Source organism: Mastigoproctus giganteus, chromosome 2, assembly GCF_048544385.1.
Source record: "Mastigoproctus giganteus isolate SK-2022 chromosome 2, ASM4854438v1, whole genome shotgun sequence".
Lineage (NCBI taxonomy): Eukaryota > Metazoa > Arthropoda > Arachnida > Uropygi > Thelyphonidae > Mastigoproctus > Mastigoproctus giganteus.
In genome coordinates, this window is record NC_143576.1 from 31,537,240 (window position 1) to 31,550,343 (window position 13,104).

The 13,104-nt window shown below is 36.2% G+C and overlaps 1 protein-coding gene across 4 annotated transcripts in view; it reads left to right on the forward strand.

Annotated features, from left to right (window-relative positions):
* The window catches only part of Pi3K59F (phosphatidylinositol 3-kinase 59F), a 349,960-nt gene that overhangs the window by 134,091 nt on the left and 202,765 nt on the right, over window positions 1–13,104 (forward strand). For all 4 annotated transcript variants that reach the window (XR_016547875.1, XM_090388562.1, XM_090388556.1 and 1 more), the window contains 2 exons: window positions 131–223; window positions 9,420–9,605. Coding sequence is in view for 3 of the 4 variants with exons in the window: in XM_090388562.1 (XP_090244688.1) it covers window positions 131–223; window positions 9,420–9,605 (279 nt within the window). In the remaining variant the exon portion in view is untranslated. The remainder of the gene's footprint in view (window positions 1–130; window positions 224–9,419; window positions 9,606–13,104) is intronic.

The window sequence follows — 13,104 nt, forward strand, 5'->3', positions numbered from 1 at the left end:
CTGTATATTAATTAAGCTTTGCTATTGAACTTATATTTATGATTTAACTAAATAATCTGGTTATCATTTGATTTTTTTTTGTTAATTGTATATTGAATTTTTTTTTGTTATGGTTGTTATTGATCCATAGGTAATAGTTAATTATCCTCCTACAAAGGGACTTTCAACTGAAGAGCAAGATTTAGTTTGGAAATTCAGATTTTACTTAACAAACCAGAAAAAAGTAAGTGATATATCAGTGGAAAATTTTGTTCTTTTGAAATTGATCATAAGTCTGCCATAGTTATAATCAGGATACAACACTCCTAAGTTCCAGGTCACTATGGCATCTAAAATTTTTATAATAGTGCTTAGTATTTTCTATAATATTGCTTTATAGATTTTTTTATTTTTTTATTCACACACGAAAAAGGTATTTTGAACTTTGCCCCTCTGTTGAAGATGGTTCAGATGATTACGTGCACACCACTACAGATGTAAACTGTTTGCACCACTGATATTATTGGTTAAAGGAGCAGCTGTTTATGATGATTTCATTATAAATAGTCTGAAAACAACAGTTATCTAAGATTTTGCTGTTGTTTTACAGTCCATTGGATAATTGGTATTGTGAGTTTAATTGATTTTAATTGTTACCTAAAATATGCATTATGTGGTTTTTTTTAATAGCCATACCTTGCATATGATTACTCAAAATTTGTAAAAGTGATAAAGAAGTAGCTACATAGAGTATTTTAAAACCAAGCAGTGCTATCGCTACTAACATGTTTGTAGGGATCCATGGTTTTTATAATCATAAGCTATATTGAGCAATTAGACTTCACACCAGCCGGTATTTAAATAAACAAATTTCAATCCTGCAACTAAAACACTTTATTTACAATAAAATAAAATTACAAGTATATAGGGTAAAAATATAATAATCTAAAACTGATGTGGTTTAATTTACAATAAAATAAGAAATGTAAAATAAAATATGATGATAAAAACAGTAAAATAAAATACTAAAATACCGAAACAATGTAGCTTTCGGAGACAGCGGTCTCCTTTCTCAACAGCATACTTCTGCCATGCGGCACATCCTTAAATAGCAGATCCACGGCACTCGTCACATGGTTCCTCAGGAATATGGTTGGAATTTCCCCTTTGTGCACCGGAACCGGAAATGGCTCGGGAACGTGCTAGCTGAAACCGTTCATCTCGTCCAAGAACAATAGTTTCAAAGAGGGGATGTAAGCGTACACCCCTGTCTCTATTAATGGAATGCTAGCTGCCCCAATACGTAAACTCTCAAGCCATTTACGGTCCCAGAACCCCTGTGCATGATCCGTGATGACAGCATCCTCTGGGGAAATTTGATGTTGCTTCTCCCAGTAGTGTTCTGCCCTGGCAGACTTTGCGGACTTTATTGCATTCATATGCTTCCCCAGATGGTCTTTCAGTCGCCGCCCTGTCTCCCCCACAACACACCCCACAATCCAGGCATTTAATTTCGTATACCACCCCACTGTTGGCTTCTTTCGTTATGAGGTCTTTAACACGGGATATCGCTGTGTGCAACCTCCATCCCGGGAGTTGCACACAGCATATCTGACACTCCCAAATTATTCATGCAATGTGGTCTGAAAGGCCCGGATAATAGGGAATGTATGCAGTGCTCACAGAGGCGAACGGCTCATTATGGGTGGACTCTGCTCCTCTAATAAATCTGTCCAACACCCTCTGGGGGTAACTGCATTTTTTGAGGTCTGCCGTAACACGAATAATTTCATTATCTTTATCCTCAGAGGTGCTACAGTGGTACCACACCCTATCTATTAAAGCCTTGACAACACTATCCTTGTGTTGGCTGGCTTGTGCCGAGGTATTGTGGGTATATACCTTGTATCCCTATCAAATTTGGAGTCCAATGTGTTAGAATGGCATTAGAAAAGGATGTATTGTTAAGTATTAGGTCTCCTCTAAGTGTTAATGATATTTGTGAAGGTGTGGAGTTTTGTTTATCCAGTACCACCATGGTTTTCCAAGACGTCATGTATAGGCAGGTCCATGGCACAGCCATGGGTTCCCCATTAGTGCCATAGTGGCTAACTTAGCTATGGAAGAGTTGGAATTCAGAATTTTTGAGGGTTTAGAATTTCCCATGAACAAATGGAAAAGATTTGTTGATGACACATTCACCATTATACAAAAGGGGAGGGAGGATCAGGTACTTGATGTACTTAATAGTTTCTCCCCTTTTATTAAATTTACTTTGGAGGTGGAAGCAGAGGGCTCTACCATTCCTTGACGTGTTGGTAATTAGGGATGGTTGTAGGCTCAAGACCAAGGTGTTTAGAAAGCTCATGTGCCGGGGTCATTATACCCACTATACCTCAGCACAAGCCAGCCAACACAAGGATAGTGTTGTCAAGGCTTTAATAGATAGGGTGTGGTCCCACTGTAGCACCACCGAGGATAAAGATAATGAAATTATTCCTGTCACAGCAGACCTCAAGAAATGCGGCTACCCCCAGAGGGTGTTGGACAGATTTATTAGAGGAGCAGAGTCCACCCATAATGAGCCGTTCGCCTCTGTGAGCACTGCATACATTCCCTATTATCCGGGCCTTTCAGACCACATTGCATGAATAATTTGGGGGTGTCAGATATGCTGTGTGCAACTCCCGGGACGGAGGTTGCACACAGTGATATCCTGTGTTAAAGACCCCATAACGAAAGAAGCCAACAGTGGGGTGATATACGAAATTAAATGCCAGGATTTTAGGGTGTGTTATGTGGGGGAAACAGGGCGGCGACTGAAAGACCGTCTGGGGGGGGGGGCATATGAATGCAATAAAGTCTGCAAACTATGGGAAGTCTGTCGTGGCAGAACACTACTGGGAGAAGCAACATCAAATTTCCCCAGAGGATGCTGTCATCACGGATCATGCACAAGGTTCTGGGACCGTAAATGGCTTGAGAGTTTACGTGTTGGGGCAGCTAGCAATTCCATTAATAGAGACAGGGGTGTACGCTTACATCCCCTCTTTGAAACCGTTGTTCTTGGACGAGATGAACGGTTTCAGCTAGCGTGCTCCCGAGCCATTTCCGGTTCTGGTGCACAAAGGGGAAATTCCAACCATATTCCTGAGGAACCATGTGACGAGAGCCGTGGATCTGCTATTTAAGGATGTGCCGCATGGCAGAAGTATGCTGTTGAGAAAGGAGACCACTGTCTCTGAAAGCTACAGTTGTTTCGGTATTTTATTTTACTGTTTTTATCGTCATATCTTATTTTACATTTCTTATTTTATTGTAAATTAAACCACATCAGTTTTAGATTATTATATTTTTATCCTATATACTTATAATTTTATTTTATTTTATTGTAAATAAAGTGTTTTAGTTGCAGGATTGAAATTTGTTTATTTAACTACCGGCTGGTGTGAAGTCTAATTGCTCAATATGAATTGTCCCAGCCATGTAGGCCTATTTGGAGAAATCATAAGCTAACCCAATTGAAAATCAACTAACAAATATGCACTGATCATTATCAAACTATGTGCCATGTGCCCACTTATATAAAATTATTTCGAAAGAATTTTAATTATGGAGAAAACTATTAAAAAATTAACCTTAAAATAAAATAAACACATTACAGAGAGTTCGTATGATTATGCCAATTCCAATTGTTTTTGTAACTGGTTTGCTGCATTTTTAGTTTTCAGTTTTTTTTTTTTTTTTTTTTTTTTTTTTTTATATCAAAGAGGAGCAAGGTCTTGGTGAGGGTAAACTTCAAAGTGAAGTTTTTTTTTTTAAATCATTAATGATTGCAATGGCTAACTGAGATCCATGGTTGTCATGTTTCAACAGAACACCATTTGTCAGCAACCCCCCCCCCCCTTGCATTTTCCTGCTTATAGCAGGGTTACATTTCTTTTCCAATGGCACAATATCTTTTACTATTGACAGTCTCCCTATGTTCGAGAATAGGCTGGCGCACTATGGCTATAGATGCCGATGCGCCAAAAAAATTCCCAAACAAACAAACCAGAATAGGCCCAGTGTCAAAGTCAAATTCCAAATGTCAACATGACTTTGACAGAAGCCCCCCTTGCATTTTCCTGCTTATAGCAGGGTTACATTTCTTTTCCAATGGTGCAATATCTTTTACTATTGACAGTCTCCCTATGTTCGAGAATAGGCTGGCGCACTATGGCTATAGATGCCGATGCGCCAAAAAAATTCCCAAACAAACAAACCAGAATAGGCCCAGTGTCAAAGTCAAATTCCAAATGTCAACATGACTTTGACAGAAGCCACTTAATACTTTGGAATTTCTTGTTCTTTTGAGGATGGTATTTGTTTCTACTCCATGCTTTTATTGCTTGCTTTCTAATGATGATTACAAAGATACAGGCAAATGTATCTTTATAATCATGATGAATTCTTCACTATAAGTTAAGTTCTGTTGATAATACAGTGGATTCTGGTTATTTGGGACACACCGGGATAGTGCATTTTGGCCCGAATAAGTGGCTGCCCCAATTATGCGATTTCACATAAATAGTTAAAACAGTGGATCCCCACTTTACGATTGATTCTCTGTATGATCAAATCATGTTACGATGGACTTGCCATAGTAAAGTACATTCGCCATACGATATGTAGTAAGTGCCGGTCATTGTGATCACATTTGTGAATTGAATTTTAATTCTATTAAACAGTGATTTTAATAATCAAAAATAGGAGGAATATTATCCACAGGCTATAAAAGTAAAGATATATTGAGCACAAATTTGCACTTTTTTACGTTACCAATTAAAAAATTAAATGATACGTGAAAATCGGAAGAATATATTCCACAGGTAAATTTATTTTTATTTTCCAAAGTAAAAATAAATTTATGTTTACATGCATAACTTAATTAGTATGTACTGTAATATGTACATACTAACTGCTTGATATATTTCTGTTCACTGACATTTTGGATGGGGGAGTTTAAATTTAAAATAGTAAAAAAGAGTAAGCAATCAATAACAAAGAAGACTGCATGCACAAATTGCAACTAACATGATATGTGCAAGTGAGAATGGAGTAACAAGTTACAAAACTTAAAAATAGGAATGAAGAGAAGATTCTGGAAATTTATTTGTTTTTTTGTATGATTGAAGATTTCATGGAAGGGGAAACACATTTCACCATAATAACATAAAACCAACAGAATTCCAGGTGGTGTCGGTATTATTACAAATTCAGTAAAATCGAGTTTGCTATCCGTTTATAATAAGATCAGAAAAGAGCAGAAATCCGACCGGACCATGTGGTATGGTCAGACAATTGTAGGGTAATCTCGAGTGCTGCAGTCTCCTGCCCCAATTAAATGGCATGTTGTCCCTTTTTTTTTTTTTTTTATTATAAAAACCCCAAACATGAGAGGTATTAGAACCTATAGTACTTAGTACCATGCTTGGGTTGGAGGTTGAAGACGAGAGAAGATATTTGTTGACATTAGACTTCAACTTCTGTAAACTGTAATTTTCAGGAAATACATATGTAGGAAGGTTGTTTCAGAAAATGGCAGTTGAACAAATAAATGAGGAAGATGAAAAGTTGGTCCTGTGAGTTTGAAGTTGAACAGTAAATGGATGTTGGCTGGTGGTGGCACGTGTTCGGTCTGTTTTAAAAGAGAGAGTGGGAATTATAGAAGCTAATTCAGAAGAACAGTGCCCATGGAAGTGTCTGTAGAAAAGGCATGCAGTGGAAACAGTACGTCTATGAGACAGCGAGTGGAGAGACTCTGTTAGAGATGAGTCGTTAATTACCCTAACTGCCCTCTTCTGAATGGAATCTAGAAGCCTGAGAGAGGTTTTGGGGGCAGTGCCCCCAAAACCTCTCTCACATATGTGGGAACAATATTCCGCGGTAGGGCAGATTTGCGATTTGTACAGAGGAAAAGCTGTTTGGAAGAAAAGTAATGCCCAGAGCGAAAGAGAAAACCAAGTTTTTTAGATACAGAGGAAGCAATATTTGTAATGTGCTTCTGCCAAGAGAGATTAGAAGTCAGGGTAATATCCCCAAAAAGAGATATCAACTTGCCTAGAAATCAGAGTGTTACCAAAGATAAGCATAGGAGCAGAAGAATCCTTTTTGCAAGATATGACAAGACTAAATTTTAGAAGAATTGAAAGCAACTAAGTTGTCTTCAATCCTTCTAAAACTCAGTCTTGCCAATTAAGTGAAGAAAACCCTGACTATTTTCTTGATTAGGTTCTGTTCTTTAAGATTTGTCCCAAATAACCAAAATCCACTCTACATAATTTGCATTAAATTTTAAGGTATGGCTCTGAGTTCAGTTGCAAATGAAACCAAAAGCAGAGTCCATAGCCATTTATAGTTCACAGTTCACTAGAAGAAAGTTATTTTGAAGACTTTCTTCAAAATCAAAAAACTAGTGATCTAATTTAAAAAAAAAAAAAAAAGAAGAAAATTAACCTTTATAAGTCACCTACAACCGAAATGCTACAGCCTTTCAGTAATTGTTTACTTATCTTAGCCATTGATAAAATCATTGAACTACACTGTTCTAGTGATATTTTAGAACAGCGTTATAGTGAACCTCTTTATCTGCTGAGAAATGGATGGAATATGTATGTTTTCAATTAGTCATCTATGGATGATTAAATTAGATTGTATTCTTTTTTAGAATGTTGCATCCATCCAAAATGTAGTAATTGCACTGACCATTCTGACTGTCGTGCTTTAGTTTATTTAATTTAATTAATTGATTTATACACTTTTTTAGCAATTATTTTTATTTTTTTATTTTTTTTTTATGAAGCCAGTTTATGCTTCCAGCCAAGCTGCTGGTTCCCAAATAATTTTTTTGTGCCATATATAGCACAAAAGAGTTTAAAATGTAGCTGCAGTTTTATTTTAAGCATAGTTTCTAAAACATTGGAATTTGTAGATATTTTAGTTGCTCTAGCATATGCATAAAGCACCTGTTGCTTTTGCCATGTCTGTCTGTCATCCATCTGCTGCATTTTGTTCTTTTAGAAAAATTTGTTGAGCCATCCCAAATTTCATTAAAATAAGGCTAATAGAAATACAGCAGTTTTTTTTTTTCCCACATGTAATTACTCAACCCTCAGCAGATCGATTTTTGTGAAATTTTATATTTGGCTTTTTTAAGAGCAGTTTGTCAAGCCATCCTAAATTTCATTAAAATCAGACTAATAGAAATCTGGTAATTATTATTTCTTTTCATACATTGTCTATTATAGCTGAAGCACTGGATATTGTTTTTGCTGTGCAATGATTGGAGGAATGAATGGGCAAATATAGTGGATGCACAGAAACAAAATGCTCTTGGTTTGTGCATAAAAGTCATTACTTCTTTGCTGTTTTATTTTTTGTTATAAATCGTGAATTATTGCTATTTGATAATGCTTTGTGTACATTAACCAACTTGTTTTATAGCTAAATTAGACTTAGAATTTTGTAAATATGAAACATTATTTATTGTGGGATTATTCCCTGATTTATTAAATATATCTGCTAAAATTCATAATGAAACTTATATAGCAAAAATAAAAATTTTTGAAAGGATTGTTCCAAAGGTTTGTTCATAAATTGGCTGTTCAGAACTCATGACATGTTTTCCCTTAGAAATAATGCAAACATTATTGTAATTTACAGGAAGTTTATATTGTACTTTACATTTATTGCTCATTAATGGACAATGAATATAGTCTTTGTTATAAAGATTAAATAGTTAAATAAAATTCTTTAACTCTCAATGAATGTTCATTCTGAGAAATTGATCACATCCCTTTGTTTTCATTCCACCCATTAAGCTTATCTGCAGCTGTTTTCCAAAATTTATATGGGTACGTGAGGTGACCAAATGAAACTCATAGCAAAGGCAGTCTTTTTCCCTTTCTAATTTCAGATATCATTTTCAATTTTTCTTCCACACTTAACTCTGCATTCAACTCACTCACTGTTCCCAATAACAAATATTTGCCATTTTACCCTTTATTGATTGTACAAGATGAAGTTGCCTCAGAGTCATAAAATTTAGCAAGATTAGTGAACCATTGATAATTAACAATGGGAAGTTTCTTAGCCTGGCAGTCCTTGCATGAAGATATAAACTGACCCAATACGTATTTTTTACATTGTCATATTTTAAAGAATGTTTATAGAGGCTTTCATAAAAATCAAAAGTGGTATGGTACTAAAATAATACTTTATGCAGCCTTTTTTGTATGTACTGACATTTGTCTTTCAGGGAGTGCCTGTATTTCCACTTCATAGAGTTTTGACTGTGTGAGGTCCCCTGAAAGCAGGAGGACTGATGCAGCCACACATGTTCCACATTTAATGCTGGTTCTGATAAGAGACCCTTCACATTGTGGAACTCTTTCATACCACTCCAATTGAGTTGTATAGGAAACAGTGAACTCTTTCAAAAAGTCCACAGTGAGCGGTGCTACTGTCAGCCATTGTTTCTTCCTACACCTCAGGTGGAATGGTGTGGTGTGGATTTATTCACTTAGATTTGTATTCATTCATAATTCATAAACTACTGTAATGAGAGTACTGGCCTCATTATTCTGCTTCCTTTTGTCATTAAATTTGGGAAGTTTTTAATTCTTCAGCATTTTAAAACAAATTACTGAATGCGGCATGATCTTGCTGGGGAAACTACATGTTCATAAATTAGTTGCACTTCCTGTGGGCAGTTTAACACTGATTTCAAAATATTATGGTATTTTTGATTATTAATTTTAATTAACATAGAACATTAACATTAAATAAGTTATTACTTTTTTGAATTGCCTTAGTAATTTTAATTTGTGAAGATTTACAATGCAAGAATAAATGGTATAGAATCAGAATTTGTGTCAATCACTTGGTCACCATGCAACTGTTCTTTCTCTACTGATATCAAGAGGAATTGTATGTGACCAAGAGATTGTTATAGATCCTGTGATGTGTCATATTGTAATATCAGCAAGATTTTAGCTGGCATACTTGATGGAATTAACTCACCTAAATTACCAAAAGACATAATTAAGTTCAAAAACTTTTTTAAGAAATGAATACCAAATCTTCATACCGAGGTAGGTTTTTAGAAGGCAAAGTTTGGGTAGCATGAGAATCCAAATTTTCAAGGATTGAAACTTTTTAATTTACTGTATTCTTGGAAATAAGATCAAAGATTTTCATCCATTGGTTTTTAATATTTTAAAAGTTGTTGCTTAACATAAAATGTTACAAAAATAATGCTATAAATTAACACATAAAGAAGTAATTTGAATGTCTGTTTGAATATTTTTATGATATTATTAATCATAGTTTGTTTCTGATACCTGAATAGTCATTTTACCATAGTTCGAATACTGTTTTTAATCTGTTTTTAAAATTAGGCCTTAACTAAGTTCTTGAAGTGTGTTAACTGGAATCTAGCTGGAGAAGCCAAGCAAGCATTAGACTTGCTAAACAGTTGGCAAGCTATGGATGTGGAAGATGCTTTAGAGCTACTTACTCCACAATATACACATCCTGCTGTTCGAAGATATGCAGTAACAAGACTTCAGCAAGCTCCAGATGAGGTATAACATAGAATATGAAATATCCATTTACTTAACTGAATAATTACTTATTCATTATTATTATTATTATATGAAACAACAAACTCAAACTTGTATAAATTTTTATCTCCTTTAGCAGGCTCATCGTTAGGTACTTATGCAACCAGAAATTAAAACTATTTCTTGGGTATGAATTTTACTATTGTTTAAGTATGAGCTTCAGTTTTGATCTGTGTTTTTTTTAATTATAAAACACTTATAGAGAAGTATAAGTGTAAATTCTTTACAGCATTTGTGTTTGCACAAGAAATGCACCACATCCCTTCCTCTAATTATTTATGGAGTTTTGGTTTGGGCTTTGGTATGTGTCCTTGAGATTTGATTGTGAGATAGAAAATGGTTTAATGTTTGAATAACAGGACTTCTTAGTAATGGTATTAGACTATTAGATATTCTTACTAAAGAATATTTTTTGATAATGATAGCCAGTAACCTTACTGGCCATCATTATCAAAAATCACAGCTTGGCAATTTAAAAAAAAAAAAAAAAAAAAAAAAAAAAATCATCTGCCTTTAGAATCTGAACTGTCTGGGAAGTCAACTGATACAAATACTGATATCAACAGTATTTGCTTCTTAGCAATAATATTCAACAATAAACTTACATTTCAAAAACACATTTCAAACACGAACTCTATTTGATGAAACTAAACATCTTTAAAATTATGTCAGCTTTAATTAGATCCTGATTGTGCCATAGAGCTTCAGTTTAAAAACTCTGGAATAAAGTCCACACTAGCCTGTCTCAATCTAGTCCAACACTGGTCGGATTACTGTTTCAAAACTTCTTATGTCAACGTTTGCTCAGATCGTGTCAGTGAAATTATTCTTGCAGGAATGGAATCCTTTATCCCACACTCCACTTTAAAATCTCGTCCTTTATCTAAACCTTGGTTTTCCAATAAATGTGCTAAGGCTGTTCAAGAGAAGAATATTGCATATCGTAATTGGCTTGTTTCTAATTCTTCAGTTTCATTTTCTGCCTACACCAAAGCTCGCAACAATTATAAAGCAGTTATTAATCAGTCCAAACTAGAGTTTGAACAGGCTAAGAGTAGAAAACTTGCTTCCTGCCCTAATGGTAGCCGAGCATTCTGGTCTCTTGCCAAAGCTATTGGCCGCAACTTTTGCCCATCTCTGCTCCCACCTCTGTCCAAACCAGATGGTTCTGTTGTCACTTCAGCCAAGAATAAAGCTGACTTGCTAGCATCCCATTTTTCTTCCAACCCATGTATTAATGATCTTGGTAAAACACCTCCCACCATTCCCATCACGCTCCATTCAATGCCTCCTGTGGTCTTCTGTCAAAAGGATGTCAGAAGGATTTTGACGAATCTTGATGCTGAGAAAGCTCCAGGTCCCAATGGTATTTCTCCACTTGTTCTGAAAACCTGTGCTCCTGAACTTACTCCTATTCTTTGCCGCCTTTTTTCGCTTTCTTATTCCAAAGGTGTTTTTCCTTCTGCTTTGAAATTTGTTCATATCCAGCCAATTCCTAAAAAGGGTGACAAATCCCTCCCATCCAATTATCGTCCCATTGCAATTACTTCTACTCTTTCTAAAGTAATGGAGAAATCAATTAACCGCCAACTCTTAAACTACCTAGAAACCTTCCATCTGATCAATGATCGCCAGTATGGATTCCATCAGCTTCGATCCACTGGTGATATTCTGGCTTATGTTACCCATTTATGGCCGACCGGGCTAGCCAGGTGTGTAAAGTGCTTGCCTGGCAACCCAAAGGTTGCGGGTTCGAATCCCGCCTCGGGCTTGGATCAGAGTACTGCAAAAACCTTTGGAGGTGCATTATGGCCACAGAAGCCGATGCGCCAACAACTACAAAAAAAAAAAAGAAAGTTACCCATTTATGGACTAATTCAATGGAAAGGTTCGGTGAAACACAAGTAGTTGCTCTTGACATCTCAAAGGCTTTCGATCGTGTTTGGCATAAAGGTCTTCTTAACAAGCTTCCATCTTATGGTTTGCCAACTGTTTTTAGTAACTGGTTATCCAGTTTTCTCTCTGATTGCTCACTGAGGGTGATGGTAGATGGCTCTCTGTCTTCTAACTTCTCCACTAATGCTGGTGTCCCCCAAGGTTCAGTTCTTTCCCCCACTCTTTTCCTCTTGTATATTAATGACCTTCTTCCATTGACTGGAAATCCTATCCATAGTCTTGTGATGATAGCAGATTGCATTCCACTTTCCATTTTGAAAAACCTTGTCCTGCTCAATCAGCTTCAAGTTCCCGAAAATCTGCTACCAATTCCTTAAATGCCGATCTTCATGTAATTCTCTAGTGGGGCAAAGGCAACTTAGTTGATTTCAACCCTTCTAAAACTCAGTCTTGTCTTATATCTCGCAAAAAGGATTCTTCTGCTCCTATGCTTATCTTTAGTGACACTCTGATTTCTAGGCAAAATGATATCTCTTTTGGGGATTACCCTGACTTCTAATCTCTCTTGTGCACAAGCACAAGCACATTACAAATATTGCTTCTTCTGCATCAAAAAAACTTGGTTTTCTCTTTCGTTCTCGGAGTTACTTTTCTTCCAAACAGCTGCCCACTCTGTATAAATCGCAAATCTGCCCTGCCATGGAATATTGTTCCCACATCTGGGGTGGTGCTCCCAAAACCTCTCTCAGGCTTCTTGATTCCATTCAGAAGAGGGCAGTTAGGTTAATTAATGATTCATCTCTAACAGAGTCTCTCCACTCGCTGTCTCATAGACGTACTGTTTCTGCTGCATGCCTCTTCTACAGATATTTCCATGGGCACTGTTCTGAATTGGCTTCTATAATTCCCGCTCTCTCTTTCAAAACAGTCCGAACACATGCCACCACCAGTCAACATCCATTTACTGTCCAACTTCAAACTCACAGAACCAACTTTTCATCATCCTCGTTTATTCATTCAACTGCTGTTTTCTGGAACAACCTTCCTTCATATGTATTTCCTGAAAATTACAGTCTACAGAAGTTCAAGTCCAGTGTCAACAAATATCTTCTTTCATCTTCTCACCCTCCAACCCAAGCATGGTACTAAGTATTATAGGTTCTAACACCTCTCGTGTTTGGGGCTTACATAAAAAAAAAACAAAAAACAGTTGTTTCGCAATTGCTGTTGGAGCTTTTATAACATCGGCAAACCAAAGTCTGTTTATAGATGTCAAATGAATCTCCTCTGCATCTGAGAAAGATGCTGCTCCTGCAGTTAGTCTGTAGTCCTCCTCCTCCCCATCTGGATATTTCTTTAATCCTCAATATATAAGCTTCAGAAACAAATCTGAAGGAATACAGTTCTTAGAACTAATGCAGCATTGGAATATCCATCTGGACGACATCTATCAAGGCTTAAATGTACTACACCCTCCTGGCAATTGCACACTTTCCTGTGGCCTACTTTAGTGAAGTAAGCATTCCCAAGCAAATGAAATTTTTTGAAAGCTACCTGCAGCTCA